We start from the raw sequence: 24,945 nt of genomic DNA, 5'->3' as shown, positions 1-24,945 counted from the left end.
TTTTTTGTTTTAAGATCACAATATAATTACAACACTCGGCTTTTACAATTTGGATTCGGGGTTCAAACTCAGGTCTACCTGCTTCCCAGATAAGCACTTTATGGACTGAGCTGTTATCCCAATTCTAGCAGTACTGTTTCAAAATAAAAGCAGAAATCAAAATGAATATGTGAGCTAAGTGATAGGGCAAGAAAGATCACTAGAAAACAGAATACTTTTTGAGGGGAGAGGTAGCTTAAGATGGGTACACGAGACTCCAGTCTTTCCCCAGCTAATGCCACCAGGCCTGCAGGCCTGTGTGGAACCGAGACTGTGAGTTTCTCTTCCTTAGAATGGGGTTCATGAAAGTTGGCAAGAATAAGGGCTACTTTAAGAGATACCAAGTGAGATTCAGAAGGTAGTGAGAGGGTAAAACTGACTACTATGCTCACAAACGATTGGTGATCCAGGACAAAGTATGATTCACTCAAACACAGGGTGATAGCTTGTGTAACAGAGATATCATCTGCCAGATGTGTATGCCTGTAGAAGGCGATATGATAGCCTGCATAGCACGTGCACAGAACTGCCAAAATACAGTGTAAAAACTGGCCTGACAAATTACGCTGCAGTCTATTGTACTGGCCGGAGGCAGTTCAGAAGGCTTCTCAATAGCTTTGACGTGGACAAGATCTATGAAAGCCAAATTGAGATGAATACAATGTGGAAAGCATTAAGGGTAAGCCTGGTGCTTTCACTTGCTATTTGGATGTAGGTATTGCCTGAACCACAACTGGCAATAAAGTTTTTCTGGCTACCTGTTTTTCACCACTTCCAAATTCTAGAACACAGTCTGAGTCTCCAGAGTTAGTTCCCTCCGCCAGCCAGACTGATTCCTGATATCCTGCATTAAGTTCTCAGAGAGCAACAGCCGGTACACGGTTCCGTCAGTACTCGGTCCTTGGGCCTGCAGCCCCTTTTCTTTTCACATGACTGAGGTTCCTCTTCTTCGATTAGACTTCTGGCTTCCTAATGGCATCTCTTTCGTCCCTGTTTGATGACAATGACTCATTGAATTTGAGCCGCGGCTCCCGGCAACCGGGCGGCGACCCAGAAGAGAAGCGAAGGTCTCTGGGAAGCAACTCTCGCGAGAAGACGACCAACTCTCGCGGTATTTCTCGGGTTCCCGACTCCTTAGCGCGAGGCGGAACCTTCCTGCAGCTCAGCCTCCGCGGACGCTGCTGTTTGGACGGAAGCTCCCGCGGGGCGACCCTCATCCGGCTGCGGCTTGGCGGAAGATGGCGGGGCTCGAGCCGCCGCTGCCGCGAGGAGGCCCAGGCTCCGCTTCGCTCTCCCCGCCCCGGGGAGACCGCACCCTCCTCGTCAGGCACCTGCCGGCCGAGCTGACGGCCGAGGAGAAGGAGGACTTGCTGAAGTACTTCGGGGCGCAGTCGGTGCGCGTCCTGTCCGATAAGGGGCGCCTGGTAAGCGGGGGGGGGGAAGGAAGGAGGGCGGGCCGGGCCGGGAAAGACGCTCTGCGCGTGCGCGGTATCCCTGGTTGCGATGTGATCAAGGCCTTGCACTGACGGAGGCTGCAGCCCAGCCGCTGCCCGACCCTATGCCCCTTTACGTGCCGTTTGTGCACCCACCCCCAGACGTGCACATATTTCTGTTAGAGGGTTACAGACGTCTGAAAAAGGATTCTTTTTTAAAACTCGCGGTGGTAGAGCAGGGACTACGTTGTTTTCGGAAAAGCGAGTGAGCTAGATGTCGCATATTTAGGCAGAGGCAGGAGGATCTGTGTGAGTTCGAGGCTAGCCTGGTCTACAAGAGGACAGGCTTCAAAGCTACAGAGAAACCCCATCTCGAAAAAACAAATAAACAACAACAAAAAGATAATAGCCTGTGATGGAGCCAGACAGGTTTTAAAGTTTTAGGAGACTTTGATTGTGTACTCAAAATTGAGAATTGCTGGTTTAGAAGAAAGACCCCGATATTTGCACATTTACAGTGTTATGAATTCTAACAAATGGAGATAAAAATATTCTCTGGCTCAGTCTAAATATACTAAGATCATTTCATTTTATTTCAGAAACATACAGCATTTGCTACTTTCCCTAATGAAAAAGCGGCAATAAAGGTATGCATTTTTCTTTATTACTAAAGCTTCTGGAGATTTCTTTTCCCTTCTTAGGACAGAGTGGAAGGTAATGGTAAACTGTCATTTTCAGAAGCAAAATCATTTGTGTTCCCAGACTTTCCCCAAAAGGCTACAGTAGACTTGGCAGATGTTAAAGCTTGTCCAGTGATTAGCTACTGAGATGTAAGAATCATAGATTATGAAGCAAAGTAAAGATAACATCATGTATAATTTTTTAAAAAGAAATTCGAAAGGATATTAACTAGATAATTATTTGCAATGTTTATGGTACTTGTTTAATATTAAAAGGTATAAATCTAAGGAATCATTCGTAAAGCTGTCACCTTTGAGCTAGGCCTCAGATGAGTCATTAAATTTTGAGAAGAAAAGAAATTGTTATTTCGGGTTTAGAAAACAGGAAAATTGGGCATGGAGTGGTATAAGTCAGCCAGGTGCTAATGCAGTGGCAGAAATAAGAATAAAAACCTGAGTCTCCATCCAATGCCAGGTGAAGGTTCTATGGTGATATGCAAGATATTCATGAGTATGGCAATAGGATCTGGACATTTCTGGCACCCTCTCCTCAGCTGCCCAAGGAACTAGCTGGGGGCGTCTTCCTGGACACCTGGGAACCCCTCTAGAGTCAAGTCTCTGCCAACCCTAGAATGTCTCCCTTAAGTAAGATATATAATTCCTTGTTCCCATATCCACCCTTCCTATATCCCAACCATCCTATTCCCCCAAGCTCTTCCCATCCTCCACTTCACACTTTTCTCGCCCCATCCTCCCTCCCCCTTTCCCACCCCACCCCTATGTTCCCATTTTTTGTCCGGCAATCTTGTCTACTTCCAGTATCCAGGAGGATAACTATATGTTTTTCTTTGGGTTCACATTCTTATATAGCTTCTCTAGGATTTTTTACGAATTATAGGCTCGATGTCCTTTATTTATGGCTAGAACCCAATTATGAGTGAGTACATCCCATGTTCATCTTTTTGGGCCTGGGTTACCTCACTCAGGATGGTGTTTTCTATGGAGTGGGGGTATGGGTGGAAGGGAGGGGAGGGAAGGGGGAGGAGGAGGGAAGGAGATGGAAATCTTTAATAAAAAAAAAAAATGAGGAAAAAAAAAACCTGAGTCTCTATATATGTAGAAGAGAGGTAGTAAATTTTGTTTAGAAGGTGACCTAACTGAACTGATTATTTTGAGAAGGCAAAAATATAGTTAGACCCATGAAAACTATCTGATTTGGTTGATGCCCTTAAATAGTGCAGTGGATGTAGAGAAAAATTGGAGCTGGGAAGACTACATGGGATGCTGTTTTAGAGGCCAAGGCAAGAATATGAGTCTGAAGAGGGCAATAAGAAAATTAAGGAAGAGAAGTATATGTATACTTTGGAGAGAAGTTGCTTGTGGGTCTTAGACTACAGAAATAATTCAGTAAAGTGTTGCATAAAATACACAGAGCCTGAGTTGAAATCACAGTTCTACAGAAATAAAGTTTGTAGGTCTTAGATACATAGAATTTGACAACAAAAAGAGTAGTTCAGGATCATAATTTATTTTACATTTTTATTTATTTACATGTATGTGCATGCATGTTTTATTTGCACATTTGCCACTTCACACATGCAGAGGTCAGAGGACAGGAGTTGGTGTGTCCTTCCACAGCATATGTCTCAAGGGGAGAACTAAGATTATATTGGTCTTAACAGCAAGCACTTTTACCCATCTGAGCTATCTTTCTAGCCCTAGTTGAGATCTTTGGACTGATAAACTTATATGACCAAAAAACATGAGGATCTTTACATCGACGTGTAATGAATTCTTAAGTTGTCTATTTTGAGGAATCTTTGGAGTATTTCTGTGAAAATTGTGAACATTTTAAAATATTTTCTTGAGCTGAGCAAGTTTAAGAAAGCTTCTTCAAATATATAAATGGCTACGATGGTCCAAGGGAAGATTAGCCAATAGATTAAAAACAAACAAACAAACAAAAAAAAAAACCCTAGAGAAATGTTGTGTTTTAAAAAAAGGAACAAAGGAAGGAAAAGGAACTGCAAAACTGAAAAACATGCTATATTGATTCAGAAAGAAATTAGAGAGAGAATCTGTGATGAGACAACTGAGCATAATCTACTAATCAGGGTTAATCAGCCTTTTTTGGGGGAACAGAATCTCACAACGTGGTCCTGATTGGCCCAGAACTCACTGTGTAGACCAGGCTGGCATCCGACTCAGAGATGTACCTTGGCACTCTCTCTACCTCTTGAGTTTTGGGCTTAAACTACACCCTGCCCATACTCTTCAAAAAACAGGGAAAACTAGAAATAATGTTTACTTTTTATAAAATGGGAAAAAAAGCAGAAATAGCCCAAATCTTCATCAAGGAATAATACTGTATTTTTAAACATGTTGTTACAAGTGAGAAGGTTTACACCATGTTTCAGTTAACAGGCTACAGTCATACTGTACACATGAAAAGTATAAATTTCTTCAGTCTAAGTGTGTCATGTATGATGTAAGTAAATGCCATGTTAAGACTTAGATGTTACTGCATGATGCTAGATTATGACTGCAAATATTTAAAACATGAAAGAAACCAAACATCTTTAATTCAGATCCCATATCAGAGATATCAAAGTTGTTTGCATCCCTGTTTTGGACTATAATTGCCTGAATGATTTTATATGACTGTTACTAGGGAATATAATTCATGTGCCTGAATAAAGATGTAAAATTTAATGTAGACAACATTTTCCCTTGTAGCAAGTCTTCTCTGTACCGCAAGCTTTCAAGTAATGACATCGAGACTGATAAATTACGAAAGCTCGGCCGAAGTAGCAATGAAATAATTTTATGGTTGGGGTAACCACAACATGAGGAAATGTATTAGAAGGTCTCAGCTTATGAGAACCACTAGTCCACAGAGTAGCTAAAGAAAGACATGAAATGATAGAGGATGGAATTTCGTCGCTAACAGCTGGATTTAGACTGTGAACAGTTAATTTGTAGTAACACATGCAAAGTGGAACATGGGGATACAAATGCTAGGGATAGAGAGTTAAAGTCCACAGTTTTCTCATTTAGTCTCCTCATTTGTCTCAAAGTAGGAATCAAGGCGCTATGCTAAGATACAAGAAGAGACTGTGAGGTTACATATTGAGGGAAAAAAAATTACAGAAATTTCTTTTAAGAGATCAGTGCAATTTATGCCAAGATTGTGATATATAATTGTCTGATGTCAATTATATATCAGTAAGGGTCATCTTGAGCTTTTTGTGGTTGAAATTTAGTATATGACCAGAAGATTTATTATGTTTTTTTTAATCTGTATTCAGTTTAGGTGTAAGCAATTAGCAGAATATTGAAGTCAGATTTCATTTTACTAAAGAACAATAGGTTGAGAAGTAATAGTAGTAAAATAGCCTGAGAAGGAAGTATGTACAATATTAGTAGTAAAAAAAAACTATAAATTTTGTTCAATTAAGATGACTTAAGTGATTTTTCTTTTGTTTTTTTTGTTGTATTTTTTTATTGTTGTACCTAAAGGCGTTGACAAGACTCCATCAACTGAAACTTCTAGGTCATACTTTAGTTGTTGAATTTGCAAAAGAGCAAGATCGAGTTCATTCCCCCTGTCCCAGTTCAAATACAGAGAAAAAGAAAAGGTTTGTAGATATTCATGTTTTACTCCCATTTTGAAAAGTGCCTATGTGTGTGCATGTTTGTCTAGTCATTTTTATACTTAACTGCATTGTTGATTGACAAGTGGAAAGGCTTAATAAAATGTAGCTTTAGTAAATCTGAAAAGTAAAGCAGTATTTCTGTTTCTAGTTGTGTTGAGGACTGAGTCTTGAGAGTTAATAAATAAAGGAAAAAGGAAGTAGGGTGGATGGCATTCTACTTTAGTGGAAGGGCAACTATAGGTTAATTATCCATTACCTGAAATGTTTGGGATAAATAGTATTTTATTTGGAATATTTACAAATGCATGATTAATTAACTTTGAAATGTTAATCCCAACCCTAAACATGGAGTTATTTTTTTTCTAATAATTTTTTATTACTTTATAAATAATACCATTCAAACTTTCCACTTCCTCCCCTCCTCCCACTTCCCTCCTGCTCCCCCACTCACCCACCCTCTACCCCTCCAGTCCCAAGAGCAGGCAGGTTGCCCTGCCCTGTGGGAAGTCCAAGGCCCTCCCCCCTCCATCCAGGCTTAGGAATGTATGCATCCAAATAGATTAGGATCCCAAAAAGCCAGTACATGCAATTGAGACAAATGCCAGTGCTATTACATTGGCTTCTCAGTCTGCCCCAATTGTCAGCCACATTCAGAGGGTCCAGATTGATCCCATGCTCATTCAGTCCCAGTCCAGCTGGCTTTGGTGAGCTCCCATTTGGTGTGCTCAGGCACACTGTCTCAGTGGGTGGACCAACCCCTCATGGTTCTGACTTCCTTGCTCTTATTCCCCCTTCTGCTCTTCAACTGGACCTTGGGAACTCAGTCCAGTGCTTCAGTGTGGATCTCTGTCTCTATCTCCATCTGTTGCTGGACGAAGGTTCTATGGTGATATTCAAGATAGTCATCAGTCAGACTACAGGACAAGGCCAGTTCAGGCACCCTCTCCTCCACTGCCCAGGGTCCTAGCTGGGAACATCCCTGTGGACACCTGGGAACCTCTCTAGAGCCAAGCCTCTTACCAACCTTAAAATGGCTCCCTTAATTAAGATATCTTTTTCCCTGCTCCCATATCCGTCCTTCCTCCATCTCAACCATCCCACTCCCCTAAGCTCTTCCCAACCCTCCCCTTCTCCCTTCTCTCTCCCCATCTTCCCTTCTCCCCACCCCACCCCCACCCCCATGCTCCCAACTTTTGCCTGGCGATCTTGTCTGCTTCCAATTTCCGGGAGGATCTATATATGTTTATCTTTGGATTCACCTTACTTAGCTTCTCTAGGATCACCAACTCTAGGCTCAATGTTCTTTGTTTATGGTTAGAATCCACTAATGAGTGAGTCCATACCATATTCATATTTTTGGGTCTGGGTTATCTCACTCAGGATAGTGTTTTCTATTTCCATCCATTTGCATGCAAAATTTGAGTTCATTTGTTTTATAGCTGCCTTGTATATGTTGCCTGAAAGTAATTTATTATTTTTAGTGTGTCCCTCTTTTGTGGTCTGTTACATGAGGTTACTAATAGAATTTTCTAATTTGTAACATCATGCTGCCTCAAACAGTTTCAAATTTCAATAGATTTCAGATTCTAACCTATAGGAATAACACTCTTTATTAGAGATAACAGGATATCCTGAATAGGCATGGCTTTTTTTTCCTTTAGCCTCTCATTTGGATCCTCTCTCTTGAAAATGTCTGCCTGTGGATCTTTGCATTTGTTCTCATCTGCTGCTGCAGAAAGTCTCTCTGATGATGGCAGGATAAGGCACTGATCTATGAATATGGCAAGATATCATCAGGAGTCATTGATATCTATCTATCTATCTGTTTAATATCAGTAGTGTTTGATTTTACCCTAGATCCCTGGACTGTCTAGTCTCTGGTTCTTGGTTGCCCAAGTAGTATCAGGCATGGGTTCCCTCTTGTAGAGTAGGCCTTAAGTCAAAAAGACGATTGGCCACTCCCACAGGTTCTGTGCCACCATTGCCTTAGCATATGTTTCAGGCAGAACAGATTGTAGGACAAAGGTTTTGTGGCTGGGCTGGTGTCCATGTTCCTCTCTCTGAAGCTTTCAGAGTGCCTTAGTGCACCACAGACATTATAATATGGGGTGAAAGTTCCATGTAGGTAACAGCTCAGTTTCTCTTTCCTTGCTCAGTGAGTGTTGTCCTTGGCATTGGGACCCCAGTGTCAGTTTGGAAAGTCACCCTTTTTCTTAGCAACAGCCTGGGTTGTTTGGGAATTTCTATGGGACCATGTTGGCCAACAACCAACTGGAAGCCTTGTCTGGTGACAAAAGATGGCCAATTGAGACTCCATGCCCTCCATTTCTGAGGTCTTCATTAAGATTACCTTACATTCCAGGAAGTTTCTACAACACTAGGTTTCCACACCACCCCCCAATGATCCCCTAGTTCCAGCTGTCTCTTCCCCAACTCTCTCCCTCTACCTCATCTTTTGTAATGTGATTCTTCTACTCTGGTTTCTAGCTGCTCCCAGTACCACCAAATAGCTCCTCTTAGAGCTCAAGGAATCATGCAAAAGAGGTGGTGGAGACAAGAGAGCTCCTAAAATTTGAAGGACACCACGAGAACACTGCCCACTAAATCAATTAAGCAGGGCCCTTAGAGGCTCACAGAAACGGAAGCAGCAATCGTGTAGCCTGAATGGGTCTGTGCTAGGTCCTCTACATATATGTTGAGGTTGTTAGCTTGGTGTGTTTGTGAGACTCCTAAGAGTGGGCATGGAGTTGTCTCTGACTCTTTTGGCTGCTCTTGGGACCCTGTTCCTCCTACTGGGTTGCCATGTTCAACTTCAATATAATAGTTTTTTCCTTCATCCTTACTATATTTTGTCATATTTGGTTGTTATCTCTTAGAAGGCTGTTCTTTTCTAATGAGAGGCAGAAAGAGAGCAGATCCAGAGGGAAGGAGCTGGGAGGAGTAGGAGGGGAAACTATAATCAGGATATATTGTATAAGAAAAAAATCTTACTGATATAAGCAAATTAAAGAGCAGTATTTTAGTTCCAAGACTAGCCTTTGTGAGTTTCATTACAGTAGTTGACCTCAAAATTGATATGCAAAAAGAAATCTTCATCTTCTAGAAACTTGGCTGAATTACAGCATCCTAGGCCTTATAATGTAAAACCTAATTTTATTAGAATCAGAAATTTAAGAAATGAGGGTGAAAGAAGTAAGTAAGGCCCTGCAAATCTCTAATTTTATGCGTAGATGCACATTAAAAAGATTTGAGTTCCCCAATACAGGTGTATAATATAATGTATATTTTTGTTTCCTTGGGATCATTTGGAATTGCCCTACCATGTTCATAAACTGACTGAGATTTAAGTGTAGGGATTAAGTAGAGTTTAATATGTTCTCCTTTTTTCTCAGTGGCGCTTGTTTGAGAAGTTCTTTAAAGGTTTTTGTGTTTTTCTTTTTTTTTTAATGAAATTGGTTTTGTAATGACGTGTTTGAAAAGCTTTTTCTTTTCTATATACAGTTTTGCACTCTTTACAAAGATAATATCATTTGTGATTCTCTTTGCTCTAGGTCAGATGACATTGTGGAAGATGATAAAGAGAAGAAAGAACCTGACTTTTTAACAATAGAAAATGGAATTGCACCAAATCATGGGTTTGCATTTTTTTTATTATTCTGTCTTTGTTGTTGTGTGTATGTGTGTATACATGTATTATACATACATGTTATAAGTAAGATCATTTTAAAGTCAGCATTTTAATATGTCATGTATAATTTAATGTTTTAAATTTTGAGGTATGAGGTTTTTTCATTGAATTTAAGAAGGCAGAAGTCTATTAAAGTGTTCAGGTCTGTAAATGAACTCTGATAAGTGCTCTGGTAAATGCTGCTATTTTCTTTAAGGTAATAGGTATAATAAGGAATAAGATAAATACATGACTTATATCATTTTGGCAGTTTTATGTGTTAATAGATTACCTAAAGTGAGTTATTGATATGGAATTATTAAAATGTAATAAGCATATTCCTTAATTCATTTTGTTTTTGTAGGCTGACTTTTCCTCTGAATTCATGCCTCAAATATATGTACCCACCACCTTCAAGCACAATCCTTGCAAATATAGTAAATGCTTTGGCAAGTGTGCCCAAATTCTATGTACAGGTATGCAGAATCAACTTAACTGTTGCTTATGGGATAAAGTTTATAACTTGGAACCGTAGATACTGTGCTGATGCTGATACTCATAACATTTTTGTAACATAGGAATCTTACAAATTCCAGAGAGACAGCGTTTTATGTAGTGTTTTTAAATGTAATGAATTGTCACATGGTACTCAAGTAGTGACTTCATAAATACAGTGAATGGAGACTGAGGCTACATTTGAAGATGTAATTTGTTATAATTGTTACTTGAGTATAACATTGGATTATAGAAATTCTTAAAGAAAAAGTATTGATTTGAAAATGGTTGAGAGCCTTGATAATATTATTTCTCAGAATTATAAAATATAGGTGGTTTATATTTTCTTTTTTCTTTGTTTCATAGTCAAAGAAAACTGGGACAGTTATATGAGAACATTTTCAATAGATTTTTACACTATAAGACCATTATATTCTTAGTGTTAGGAATTAAAATCAATGTATTTGTAGAAATGACAAATATTATAGGAGGATTAAGGTTCTTAGAAAATGGTGCCTTATTTTCTCTTGGTTTAAGAACTGTGAAGGTCAGAGAGTGACTTTGGTTTTTATTATGTTAATCAAGTGTGTTTACATGCTAGGTGTAGTAGTATTTGCCTTAAATTCCAGGAGAATCTCTGTGAGTCTAGATCAGCTTGGCCTGTATAGTGAGACTTTCTCAAAACAAAAGAATGTTTTTTCAGATTTTTTTGGTATATAAAATATATGAGTTTAATCATGTCATTAATTTTATGTTACTTAAATATTTTGCTAATTTAAGGTGCTTCATCTTATGAATAAAATGAATTTGCCCACACCATTTGGACCTATTACTGCACGACCCCCTATGGTAAGGAATTCTTAGAAATTTTAGGAACCATAGTTTTCTTTCCTGAAGGGTAAATTTTATCAATTTTGTAATTTCTTCCATTTTCCTGTTCTTTAATCCCGAAAACCACAAATGATATTATACTAATCTGTAAGTATAAGACAATTGTATTTAACTGAATTATCTAAAAATTCATTGCTGTGGTTTTGATCCAAATGCAGCTAGCTTCATTTGGAAAGGATAAGTAAGGTTGCTAAAAGTTGTTCAATAATTTACATAGTAGGGTGTCTGATCTTGAGGTTATTTCACTGTGATACTGTGTATTTATCAGTAATACTAATGCAAAATTATTTTTGCTTAAACATACAGGTAAACCTGAGTTTTCTTTGTAGTTGGCTACTGTTCTATGAACTTTAACTTCCTAACTTTTTATTGTAATACCACCATGTACTTGATGTTTAAAAAGTAATATTAGATACTATTAATACAGTAAGTTATGTCTTGTCGTGACTATTTGCCCAGGTTGTCTTTATTATGTGCCTGTCCATGCTGGTTAGGACATACTGTAGGTCAGAAACAAAGGAAGGATTACATATCAAGTTCTTATGCTCTTATTCCATGGGGTAATTTACATGGTGAACTATAATGTATTTTTCCAAGTTTTAGATGGCTAGAGAATAGAGAAAACATAACTGTTACCATCAACAGCCTGCTGCCACAGACATTCCCTGGATGGATGTTGAATGTCTCAAAGAAGAGAAATGAGAGACTCAAGAATTTATGTTGAATGAAATTCTGTTGATGACGGTCAAGAAGTTACACAAAATAGTTTGTCTGTTGTGTAAATATCATTAGTTTACATAGTGTCTGTTTTGTTTTTATAAATAGTATGAGGACTATATGCCATTGCATGCACCCCTTCCACCTACATCGCCTCAACCACCCGAGGAGCCTCCCTTACCAGACGAGGATGAGGATTTATCTAGTAAAGAGTCAGAGTATGAAAGCACTGACGAGGAGGACCGGGAGAGGTCTGTGATGTGACGTACTTATTTTTGTTCTAAGAATAAGAATGTGGAAAAGACATGCTCTTCTTATATTTCACATATACTTTATTCAAAATTAGAGTGCATTGAATTGTATCCCAAACCTCCCCAAGATTTTGAACATATATATAGTAGTTCAGTGAATACTAGGGTCTTTGGAAAAATTTTTTCATAAAGAATATTTTTTATATTTTTTTTTTTAGTATTACAGAGTACAATGGAGCCTCACTTATGCTTCCATGTTTATTATTTTGCTTGTTAAAATTTTTGTAGCTCTAAAATTACTTTTCTTTAAAAATTTGAATTATTTTTCTAACTCATAATTTTTCTTTACAAGGGCTTGTTAATAAGGTGTTTCATAGGTATGAGTATAAACAATGCTGAAAAATTTTAGTCACTTGACACATAGGATCCCAAATGAGATATAAAGTAGCCAGTTGCTAGTCAACATATCAGCATTATACTGAAGTACCTGGCAGTTAACATCCAAAAACAAAATTTATTTTGGCTTACAGTTTGGGAGGGTATAGTCCATGACCAGCCAAGGTTCAATTTCTTTAGCTCTGTGATTAAACAGTCCATCGTAGCTAAACACAAGACAGCACAGTAGTACTCAGTTTAGAACTATAAAACTACAGGTTAGCCAGGATTTATTTATTTATTAAGACCAAATAGAATTTGTGCTACGTTTTTATTACTTTTTGGAAACAAAACAATTTTTAAGAAATATATTTAGTTGTCAAATATTTATTAATGTCTTATTATGTGCCTGGTCTTGTTTTAGAAGATTAGTATATTTTTGGTGGATAATTTTGATATTGATGTGTAGTTTGAATATTTAAATGTTTGATTGGGGGGGGGTTCAAGACAGGGAGACAGGGTTTCTGTAGCTTTGGAGCCTGTCCTGGAACTAGCCCTTGTAGACCAGGCTGGTCTTGAACTCACAGAGATCCTTCTGCCTCTGTCTTTCCAGTGCTGGAATTAAAGGCGTGTGCCACCGCTGCCCGGCTAAATGTTTGTATTTTTAATAATATTTTTATTGTGCTTGGTTTGGTGACTTCTAGAAAAAGTCCTAGCTGTTTAGCCCTAGCTGCCAGGAATTATCTATATATACCTGGCCATGTTCTGTTAGTAAATTAAAATAAAAGGCACAAATAATACAATATTTGTATATTTATATGTTTTATGGCATTTTATTTGAATATCTGATATTCATAATAAAAGTTTTTTAAATTGGTAATGTAAAACCTGGCCAATATTTTAAAAATAAGATTTAAATGGTACAGGTCAATTTAAGATGTGAAATTTTGTCAAATTGATTATGTGTGTACTGGTGGCTTTAAAGTTAACCTAATTAGTTTTAAATATATTTCTTGTTGAAGATAAAAACTGTATTCTAGAATACCAACTCTTATTTGCCTCCCCCTTTCTTAACAGAATGAACAAACTAATGGAGCTAGCAAATCTTCAGCCCAAAAGACCCAAAGCCACAAAGCCACGCCAAGTGAGAAAAAAGCGAAAATTAAAGGACATGTTGAATATACCTTCATCAAGTTCACAAAGGTAGCTTTATGTATATTTATGAAATGAACGTTGTTTGTATGTGCTTTGTGTATTCACTTAACTCAGGTTATTCTTCAGTCTGACAGTTTGCCAATTGATTACTGGTATCATATACAACTTTTCTTCTGTTACAACTCTGGGCAGTTAATGTTTAGTATGGATCTTATTTGGATATTTTGGTATCTATCACAAAGGAGCTATTAAAAACAGCTCTCTCAGGAATTTATGAAACTTGCAGTTAAAATAGACACGCATATAACATGTTATATCAAAAGGTGGGTGTGACTAAAGACTAGGCTTTTTTCTAGTAAATAGGTGAAAGTATAAGCATATACTACATAGTATGAAATTTCACAGCAATCAAGTTTTCTAAAAACTTGTATTAAAAAAACTGGTCATGGTAGCACACACTTGGTTGATTACTGGGTTTCTGTTTGCCAAATGCACAGAGTCTTTAAAATTCTATTTGTTTACCAGCATTTGATAATACTCAGTGTTTATTTCAGATGAGCATCTTTTATCAGCATATTTACTACTTCTTAGTGGTGATTGCAGTTTAACTTCATTTCACTCTTCTGCAAGTTACATTTTAATAGAAATAATCTTACACATAAATTATGACATCTTAACCTCTTTCTGTGTTGATAGGGCATTTCTTTGCTTTTAACTCTTATAGCATTGCTAAATAGCAAAAACACTGTAAGCCACATTTTCTAGTAGCTGTTTTATAGTAAAAATGAGCCAATCAGGGCCAATAGTGATAATTATTTAATTCATTATACTCAAGTATTTCATCATATAATTTGTATAAAAATGTTACTGAGCAGTTAGACATTTTTCTTTACAGAATTTCACTAATTGCATGTAGCTGTTGAGTTGCATACCACAGAATGATTAGGAGTAAAGTGGTGATAACTAGAGTTTGATCCTAAATATCCATATGGTGGAAGAAAATAACTACCTGTCACAGTTTGTCTTCTGATGCAAAAATATTCCCTACTACACATACAAAATACATGTAAAAAAAACTCTGCTGTTTAAAATGAATGTTAAGTCCTAACTTTTTCATTTACCAAATAACTTTAAACTTTGAACATCTTTTAATTTTAGTTTCCTCATCTATAAATTAGGCGTTTAATAGTGTCATTACCAACTGTTGAGCTTTATTGGACTACTAACTCCAGTCGGTTTGTGTAGTCCCTAAAATGTATAATGTTTTATTTATCATTATGAGCTTTTTAAAGAATATCTGAAGTAATGTTCTTAGAATTTTATTTTAAATTATATCATATGTTGTGATTGTTTTTTATTTTAAATACCAGTTTGCATCCTGTGCTGTTACCATCAGATGTATTTGACCAACCACAACCTGTAGGTAATAAAAAAATTGAATTCAATATATCTAACAACATGCCAGCGGCATTTAAGAAAGATTTGGAGAAGGAGCAGAATAATGAAGAAAAGAAATCTGGTAAGAGAAATTAGTTATTTCATATACTTTCAACCTTTTTTAATGTTAAAATAAAATTTTATAATAGTGTTTGTCAGCTTTACTTAAAGTATGCAGTTGGAGACTGAGATTGTAACTCATTTGATAGAGAGCATGCATGGAACTCTGTGTTTAGTCCCCAGTACTTCATAAACTGAGCATGGTAATGTAGCTTGTAATTCCAATGTTTGTGAAACAGAGGCAGGAGACTCAGAAATTTTGGGGATGTCCTTGGCTAATGGTTGGAGGACAATGTGGAATAAATTAGACTTTATCCAAAATGTTAAAAAAAAATTATCAAACATTAACATATATGTGTGTATATGTATGTACGTATGTATGTATGTATGTGTGTATATACATACATACACACACACACACACACACACACACACACACATATGGTTAGGTGAGTCTCGATATCATGGACTAACGTTTTCAACTCTTACTTAATAAAACTTAAGCCAGGTGGAAAGATTGTTACTGTTGCTTTTTATTTTCTGGTATTTTGAGATAGGATTCTCTATGCATACCAAAGCAGGTTAAAACCCATGGAGTTCTCCTTTCCCAAGTGCTAAACATCAAGGCTGTGTTTATTAATTCCTGGCTCTTCTTATTTTTTGCAAGTGATAGCATCTCCATGAAATTTAGGGTTTTGCTGATTATCAAGGGGTAGGGAGGTTAATGGAATGTTTGTATCCCCAAATGTATCTTTTGTATTTTTCTTCCAGACTAACATGTTGATACAAATCTTTTAATTTATGTTGAAAGAAGTGAGGCTGTTTAACAGTATTCTGATGTTGCATTCTGAAATTCTTAAAACCATTTTAGATTATCTTGAGTCACTGTATTTGGCTAGAATATTATCAGTTTTATAATTTAACTAATTGCACATTTAGCTTAACATATAGTTACTACTATTTTAGAGTGAATAGGATAAACAATCAATTGCTACATACCAATATACACACTCTTATCTAATTTTGAGCATTTTCATCAGATTCCCATTTGGTACATCAAACGGAATATGCTAAAGCTTAATTCATTTTCATTCCTCTTTGCCCCGTAAGGGGCACTACAAAGCAAGCATTTGGCTCTTTAGCTGTTGTCTATATCTGCCTTCATGCTACAATATCAGAACTGAAGTGTCAAAACCAAAGTCTTGCCGTGGCTCACAAAACTGTAAAACACTCTTCTTTGGATATTTATAGGAAAGATTATCCTGCTTCTGTTCTGAAATACTGAGAAACATTAAATTACCAAATGATACTTTTGTAAATTGTAAGTAGAAAACAGGAAAAGAAACCTAAAATACATTTTGAAATATGAAGGGATTTTTGGTTTGTTTTCTTTTGGTTTTATTCTTATGCCTGATATTAATGTTGAACTCTTAGATTCACCAGACACTGGGCTTGATGACTCAAATACGGGATTTGGAAAAATCTTCCCCAAACCTAATTTGAACATCACAGAAGAGGTTAAAGACGATTCTGATGAAATGCCTTCAGAATGTATTTCTCGAAGGGAGTTGGAAAAGGGTCGAATTTCTAGAGAAGGTAATATAATGACATAAACCAACTCATAATCCATTTCATATGTAGTGTTCTAGTTCTGTATCTCATGTTTTAATGAAATTAGAACTCTACAGGTTATTTACATTAAGATAGACACTTTCTTTTTTTTCTTTTCTTTTTTTAAAAACTTACCTCGTACCGGGGAAGTTCCTTACCTTACAGTTTTTGCAGTAAATATTTGGTAATCAGTAAGTGTCACAAGGCTGAAGTTACATATTGTGTATATAAAAGAGATGACAAATCATTATCATAGAGTATCTAAAGTAGATACAAGGTCATTATTAAAATTCAGTGATTAGAAATCTGAATTTAGGATTTTATATCCCAACATTATTCTTAAAATTTATATATTTTAACCATTTTCTATATGGCAAAATACCAGGACCAAGGAAACTACAAAAGAAACATTTAACTAGGTTTATGTTTTTAGAGCTTTAGCCTCCATGATTGCCGAACAAAGACATGGTAGAGGCAACTGAATGTTCATGTCTGTATCCACAAGCTGTAGGAAGAGAGAACACAATAGAAATAACGCAAGTCTTTAGAAATCACAAAGCCTGCTGCCAGTGACACACCTCCGCCTCCAAGGCCACACCTTCTAATTGTTTCTAAACAATTCTGCCAACTGGTGATTATGTGTTCAAACATAGGAGCTCATAGCCCCCATTCAAACCAACATGCTATTTCTTTTTATTTTAGTATTTCTTTAATACCTTTCTTCACAATAATAAGGAATTAGCCTTCAATTAATATCTTTGAATCTAAAATCTAGTTTTCCAAAACAGATAAATATGATGACCCATAAAGAGGTTTGAAATTTCTGGCTATAAATTTTGAATCCATTATTCCTACATTTGAACATGACAGTGACTAATGATTTGGGAAATGCATTTTAAGCAGGATAGTTAATAAATGGTTTTCATCACATATTTAGGAGTTTTAGTAAAATGGCTTCTCCTTTTTTTTGGTAGAACTCTTCATCTGGTTGGGGAACAAATTTTTATTCTATATAGTTGAGAAATCTTAAACAAAGGTTCATTTTTTTAAAAATATATTTCATTTTAGATTTTAATATAAATTTGTGAAATGTTATTACGATCTGTTAACATTTTCATAAAGCTTATTTTTTGCCTTTTTAGCAGTTACAATTGAATGTTATTTTAAAAATTGCTAAAGGATATTAATTTTATATCTTTATTTTGCCTTGTTCTTAAAAAGAAATGGAAACCCTTTCGGTTTTCAGAAGTTACGAACCTGGTGAACCAAACTGCCGAATTTATGTAAAGAATTTAGCTAGACATGTTCAAGAAAAGGTAAGGTGAAATTTGCGATTTGATTTTGTTGTTTTGCTTTTCCCCCCTGGTTTTCTTACTTGTCTATGTTCTTTTTACCTTTTTTATTATTATTAATTTCAAATTCTAGGACCTTAAATATATCTTTGGAAGATACGTTGACTTTTCTTCAGAAACACAACGGATAATGTAAGTGGCAGACTTAATTGTAAATTGTGTTTTATCTGTTACAAATTCACCATGTTTTGTTACGCTTGTTTTTTTTCTTTAGTGCAGAAACTCACATGGTAGTTCATTTGTTCTCCTGTGTAAATGTCCTTTTATCAGTCTAGAACAGGAATAGATATATTTCTATGTAAATGAGCAAATAAAATTTTTAAAATTTTAAATCGGATATTTCCTACAACTGTTCAATTTTTCCTAATATGAAAGCTTGTTTTGACTATTTATAAAGAAATGTTTATTGTTATATTCTACTAAATAATGTACAGGACTTCTGATAAGTTTTGTCTGAAACCCTTTGACACTAAAAGTATTGTTATTCAGCTTCCTTTTTTAAAAAAACTTATTTATTTATTCATTTATTTTTATGTTGCCTGAGAACTATGTGGAGAGCTTGGTTCAATGATTTTATTGGCCCATCTCAAAAATAGGTTTTCTAGTTTGGTCAGAGCTCTGGATTTGCATTTCTAAAATTGGTTTTTTATCTTATTTCTATGTGAAACCAATACTTTTAAAATCTTACCTGCCTTGTATGTCATTTGGATATATTTTATGTTCATATGTATAAGTACATATAAGATATATATTATAAAGATTCTATTTTCTTTATATGGATTTAGGAAAAACTGTAGATCCCTCCATGACTATTTCTTCTGAGAGAAGTAATGTTGAAAAAAATTTCACTGCGAAAAAATACACTGTATTTTTTCACTTGTGTGTATGTTTGTGTTCACAAAAATACTTAGGTGGATGGTTACACCTGTTTGTGTGTGTATGCAGCTGTATTTGTTTTTATACACCCTCCTCTATATGTGTTTGTCTGTGCTTGAGACAAGTATTTTTATTGGCCTGATACTCACCAAGTTGTGAGAATGGGTAGTCTGGCTGACCAGTAAATCAGGGGCCATATGTTTCTACCTCCCTGTTTCTGCAATTATAAGCATTACATCACTATGCCCAGCCTTTTCTTTTGTTTCTTTGCTTATTTGTTTGTTTTAATGAGAGTTTATGAGATTGAAGTTGGGCACTTGTGCAAGCAAAGTAAACACGTTTCTATCTGTACTCTTACTAGGCCTGCCAGTTGATACTATATCTTTTTTTTTTCTTTTGTTTATTTTTTTGAGTTTATAATACTGGATCGTGTTTTTGTTGTAATTTGCAATCTCATTTTTATAAATAGCTTTTTAAAATAGTTTTATGTCAAAATGTTTATATAATTATACTGTAGAATAATAAGACACTGGGGGAGTATACTAGGAATGATGTGTAACTTTATCCCTATGCTTGGAAGAGTCATTCTTTGTCCATGTACCATTAATAAAATGATAGCTTTGAGTATCTAGTAAGTCTTCTATCTACTGTAAAAGTTTGTAAATGTTCATAATAATGTAAATTCTACATTGTAAGCCAATTATTTAATTAAATTACTTAGTTTCTTAGCCTTTTATTCTTTTTTAAATTGCTTGAGTATATAATATTGAACTCATTGCAAGATGTGTGTGTAAAAAGATTAATTAAAAATTTTTAGCTTTGTTAGTATAACTATACTATATGTATATAACCCTGGATCGTAGTAAAACAAGAGTTTGCTTTTATCCATGCTAGTGATATAATTTTAAAACTATGAGCATAGCACAATTGTTGCTTGTTAAGAACAATACAAAATATAATTTTAGAATATCTAATTCAAATATTTAACTGATAGCTCTGTTGTTACATTGAAATGGCAAATTTTTGAATATTTAATACCTTTGACTCATGGTTTTAATTACTATTTGGTTGTTGTTTTTTTTTTTTTACTTCTAGGTTTGATATTCGCTTGATGAAAGAAGGACGCATGAAAGGACAAGCTTTTATTGGACTTCCAAATGAGAAAGCCGCAGCCAAAGCCTTAAAAGAAGCTAATGGCTATGTTCTTTTTGGAAAACCCATGGTGGTTGTATCCTTTAAATCAATCCCTTCTAAAACCCTGGGGTTTTTTATACGTGGGGTATAAATTAATTTCAAGTTGTCATTTATAATAATATCAACAATTGTTATTCAAGGTTGAGTTGTTACTTACAGTTCAACATGCATTAGCTCAGTCAGGTGACAAATTTCCTTAATCATTATTGGAAAATATTTAACTTTAGCAATTTAAGGGAAAGTTCAGCCAAGTTTATACATTTATTCAGCTCTAAATTATTTTATGTTAAGGTCAAAACATGCTATCTAGAAATATACTTGGAGTCACTGAAGGGATTCCACTGTAGAGTTATTGTAATTCACATTTTTACTTTGGTATTTCTTTCAATGACCAAAATACATCTATCATTGCACAGCTGTCTTGTAGTAAAATCAAGTTTTAAATTTGTGAGGGTACAGATAAGAAATGTGACAGTTACAAAGAAGAGCAGATACTTTTTAAGTCCTTTCAAATTGTGAATATTATGCAAGATTTAGGAAAAATTTTAATGTTATTTCCTATTCTGTGTTAGATATTAGGACTGTACAGTATATATTTTTATATATTAGATCTTGATAAAAGTAGCACTTTCATGTTCATGATGGGACCCTTAATTTTAACGCATTAGCAGTTTGCTCGATCAGCTAGACCAAAACAAGACTCTAAAGAAGGAAAACGAAAGTGAGAGGAATGGATAAAGGTAAGATTGGAGAAAACAGTGAAAGATAAGATGGTTACTTGGAGTAAAACTAAGGAAGCATAAAAAGTCTTGTGGATTACTACTATTCAGACATTTTATAAATTTTTTAAATAAAATTTCTGTGTATATAGTTGATTCTCATTAGCTTCAAAATTGTAACTAGAATAAAATCAGTTTGTAACTTTTAGAGAAAATTTTCTGGATGGAATGTATTGGTTTTTACTTTGTATATATTCCTTGCATGATGTTTTTAATTTCTAACCATTGTTGTAATGACTTGGAGAGCTTGATAAAAACAGGTTGCTGGTCCTTCCCTCCAAGATTTTCTGTGTCAGTAGTTCTGAGGTGGGTGATGGGTAGTCCCATTTATCCTATGGTTAAGGAATTTCTCAGCATTTAGTAATTGCAATACTGAAAGCGACAATATCTGGTAAGCCAGGACTAATTGGGCATTCTTACTGGTACCGTTCCAGTTGTGCAGTCGTTGAGTTCATGAATGACAGTGAGGTGATTGCTCCAGGGACCTCACTGAAAACTGAAGGAAAAACAGTTACTAAAATGCTTCAGCGCTGTGTATTTAGAATGATCAACAGTTTTTTCAAACATGATTTTGTCGCATAATCTTTTGCAACACAGTCACTACTTATGGAAGTGAATAAATGATTTCAAAGGATAGAGTTAGAGATTTTAAATTATGTTTCTTTGAGAAATGAGTGGAAATAATCCTTTCAGGATTTTTTGGGGTGTGAGCCAGAGATACTTTACGTTTAGTTATTGTACTCTTAGAACCTGAAAGAACATGTAAAAATAATTGCTCAAAATTGCTGTGGGGGGATGGTATCAAAATAGGAAGATTTGCATACTTTATAATCTCTGTGAGTTTCTTGAAGTATTTAAGCTTACTTTCAAGACAGTCAGGTATCTTAAATACAATGCAGAAACAGAATTTCAGTCTGTATTTTAGTAAATCATTTATAAATCTATTGCTGCTGATTAGCAAAGAAAGTAAACTACATTCTGCTGTTCTTCTTTAGAAGCACTCCTGCGTACACACCGCTGTAATACTGTCATACAAGCGTATCCTTTCTTGTTGTATCCTTTGTGGGCAGTGGTTGTGTTTCAGGTCGTCTTCTAGAATGCTCTGTCTACCTCTCTCTAGAGTGAGCAGCACTCTTTATACTCAAATGGAATAGTTCTCAAATTAGTTTTGTAGCCTGAACAGATATTTTACTTGTATTTTAGATTGACTGTTTAATTTTCTACATTATCATATAATAAAGGAGTTTTGTTCAAGGAAAGTTAGTGAATCAGGTCCCTTACTGTATACATATGCTTTACTACAGAATCTGGTAGTATTTCTTCTATATGTGAATTTCCTCAATCTACTTCAGGAACATGCTTTCTCTTTCATGGTATATCCCATTTAGGTGTTCTAGTTTCATTTTGTTGCTATGACAAATACGCTGACAAAAAACAACTTAGGGATGACGGGATTTATTTGTGTTATAATTCCAAGTTACAACTCATTGTTGTGGGGAAGGCACGGCATGAATTTAAAGTATAATATGCATAGTCGATCAGAAAGAAAATAAACCCATAGATCCTTTCTTGATTAGTCTGAGCTAGTTTTTCCTCTCAGGGCCCCCTTTCCTAAGGAACAGTGCTACCCAAAACTGGCTGAGTCTTAACATCTATCAGGACTGTGTTATGCCCTCAGACCAACATAGTCTAGATAGTATTTATTATGACTGTCTTCCCAGGTTATTTGGTGTTGTGTCAAGTTGACAGTTAAAACTATCTAGCACAGTTATTCTATATAATATGTTCTAAAAATTTGGGAAAGGATATTTTTTTCTTTAATAATAAATATATTGAAAACTAATAAGATTTCTACAAAATTCTCAACAGTAGAGTAACATATCACATTGAAAGTCTAACTGAAATGTCTTTGACAATTGGAAGTATTTTTCTTATTCTTGGTCTTTTCAAAACAGAAATGAAAAATTCAAAAACTAAATTTATATATGTGTGTTCAAATTTTGACATACGTATCCATAAATTTGAAAAGAATAACAGATAAGACATGCTAGACTTCAGATAGCTTAGTCAGTTTTTTTCTAGAACTAAGTTTCAGATTCCAGGCTGTATGATAACTACAATCTCTCAGAACAGTCGGTCTCAAATTTTCCTGCACATTTAAATTAGGTAATAATGAATTACCTGCTTTCTATCTTAGAGTTTGATTCTAGTGTATTACTAATGTAGAGAGACCCACCATGGAAGAGTTTCTATGTATAAATATTTCTAGACTCTTTATTATAGAGTTAATAAATAAAATTCACTTGGAATAACTTCCAGTAATATATTTTGAATGGTTCCCTTAGTAATAGAAAAGACAACTGAGAAGTGTAGATGCTACTTTGTTAAAGTGATTGACCATTGTATACCAACTTAGTAAGGCATATAATGTTATTTTAGTAGTAAAATAAAAATCCTCAACATTTTGTGGGAAATGATGCTAATATAATTGTGTAAAGCTATTTGAAATTTTCTTGTCACCCTAATAGTAGAAGCTTTCCAAAATTGAGATTATAGTCACTTGATATATACAATTGAAATATTTAGATTTGAATATTATAAGTAGCAGTTACTAACAAATATTTTGTTGTATTGACATGATTCACTAATTTTCTCCATGTAAGTATTTGGGCTTTTTAAAGTTAATGAATTGAATTATTATTTTTAATGGAATTTTATGGTATTTTAGGTTCCTTCTGAATTCTCTGTCTTTCAAGTACTGTGGAACTATGAGAGAAGAAATTCGCCCTCTGGACTATGGAACTGTGCGTAACAACTCTGAAAGCACTAAAAAATCTCATATTTTCACTTTAGTGTTTGGAGATACTTTATAATAGTTTATTGCATATATAATAAATTATTTTCTACTCAGCAGTGTCCATAATTTTTAATTACTTAACCTATATGGCCAAGGGAGTGTAACTTAGCAATTAATATAAACTAATTAATTATAAAGTAATATTATAAATTAATTTTTTAGTACTAGCTATACATTTTCCTTTATGCTTCCTAATCCTGTTTTCCATTCTTACCTATATACAATGCACTTTTGCACATATATTTTAAAAATATTATTTAGGTAATTACTTTAAGAAGAGTGTCAGTTTTTACTGATACTATTGCCTGCTGTTTTGATAATGGTAGATTGTCTGTTATAAAGTATTAATATGTGTGATCATTTCTAACCTAGAATTTGAATTTTATATCTTTAAACTTAATTTCTGTAGAACTATTGCTCAAAGGTAAAGATGTTTCTCATAGTTAATTATTTTTTTTCACTTGGTAAAGTTTATTTTTAGTAGAAGAATTATATTTCTTACAAAAGGCTTTTATTTGTCACATATTTTATATATGTGTGTGTGTGTGTGTGTGTGTGTGTGTATAAAACCTTAACTTTAGAGCTGCTCTCCAAAGGCTGGTGTCTTCATTGATACACCCTTGAGAAGTATAACTGTTTCCTTTGTTTTTATTGCATTGCAAAATAGGCAGAATAAAAGAATTCAATATAGAAATTAGAAATAGAGGTGAACCCTGAGATATGCTGATAATGTTTAGCTTGCCAAGTAGGTAAATAACTATAAACAGAGAAGAAAAGAAAATCTTGATCTGATGCAGACCGTAGACAAATACATTAATCCCTCAATGAGTCACTAACGATGAGTTAAGATAAGGTTTAGCTGTACATGTGACCTGGATCAGAATGAACTAGTTAGCTGGATGAAATGAGAAATAATATTCAGTCAAATGGAAGAGAAGATTTAGAAAAAAAAATTGAGAGCAGTTCTCTCTGGCAAATAATCCTTGTGTGTTTAGTTGTCTAAAACCTTTTGTTTTGAAATTATATTTGCATATACTATCTTGCATAGTATATTTCATCCACTCAGAAGATAACTCCTAAAATTTGTTTTTAAGTGGAAAAGAGAAATAAGTCTTTAATGGGCCATTTATTAACAAGTTTTTGTTTTGCTTTTTGTTTTTAATATTGGCAAGGACCAGGATCTATCCCTGGTGTATGAGCTGGCTTTTGGGAGCCCATTCCCTATGGTGGGTAGGATACCTTGCTCAGCCTTGATGGAGGGGGGAGGGGCTTGGTTCTTCTTCAACTTAATATGCCAGGCTTTGTTGACTCCCAAGTGAGGCCTTACCCTTTTAGAGGAGGGGATGGAGGTGGCTTAGGGGAGTGAACAGGAGGAGGGGAGGGAGGGTGAACTATGGTTGATATATCAAATGAATAAAAA

At 35.1% G+C, this 24,945-nt stretch overlaps 2 protein-coding genes and 1 long non-coding RNA gene across 10 annotated transcripts in view; 2 read left to right on the top strand and 1 right to left on the bottom strand.

Moving 5' to 3' along the window:
- The window catches only part of LOC119800676, a 32,997-nt gene extending 31,556 nt beyond the window's left edge, over positions 1-1,441 (bottom strand). For all 5 annotated transcript variants that reach the window (XR_006020677.1, XR_006020674.1, XR_006020676.1 and 2 more), the window contains exon 1: positions 798-1,441. This is a non-coding gene — a long non-coding RNA (uncharacterized LOC119800676). The remainder of the gene's footprint in view (positions 1-797) is intronic.
- Rnpc3 (RNA binding region (RNP1, RRM) containing 3) lies at positions 1,148-23,472 on the top strand. Of its 4 annotated transcripts, none has more exons than XM_038311770.1 (15): positions 1,148-1,463; positions 2,072-2,119; positions 5,672-5,790; positions 9,360-9,443; positions 9,840-9,951; positions 10,751-10,819; positions 11,687-11,829; positions 13,282-13,407; positions 14,730-14,878; positions 16,291-16,452; positions 17,689-17,783; positions 17,893-17,951; positions 19,791-19,923; positions 20,561-20,629; positions 23,397-23,472. In XM_038311770.1, the coding sequence occupies exons 1-14, from the start codon at positions 1,278-1,280 to the stop codon at positions 20,612-20,614; spliced, it is 1,539 nt and encodes a 512-aa protein (XP_038167698.1). In that variant the 5' UTR covers positions 1,148-1,277; the 3' UTR covers positions 20,615-20,629; positions 23,397-23,472. The 4 variants fall into 4 exon arrangements, with proteins under 4 accessions (XP_038167698.1, XP_038167697.1, XP_038167696.1 ...); XM_038311769.1 differs by lacking the exon at positions 23,397-23,472 and adding an exon at positions 21,664-21,800; XM_038311768.1 differs by having other exon boundaries at positions 1,149-1,463; positions 20,558-20,629.
- Positions 22,787-24,945, top strand: part of LOC119801273 (alpha-amylase 1-like) — a 52,383-nt gene continuing 50,224 nt past the window's right edge. Inside the window, exons 1-2 of the mRNA XM_038311772.1 lie at positions 22,787-22,834; positions 23,397-23,472. The gene's annotated coding sequence lies outside the window, so the exon portion shown is untranslated. The remainder of the gene's footprint in view (positions 22,835-23,396; positions 23,473-24,945) is intronic.

The sequence above is a fragment of the Arvicola amphibius genome, chromosome 14 (assembly GCF_903992535.2).
Source record: "Arvicola amphibius chromosome 14, mArvAmp1.2, whole genome shotgun sequence".
Lineage (NCBI taxonomy): Eukaryota > Metazoa > Chordata > Mammalia > Rodentia > Cricetidae > Arvicola > Arvicola amphibius.
This window is presented reverse-complemented; position numbering and strand designations above follow the sequence as displayed.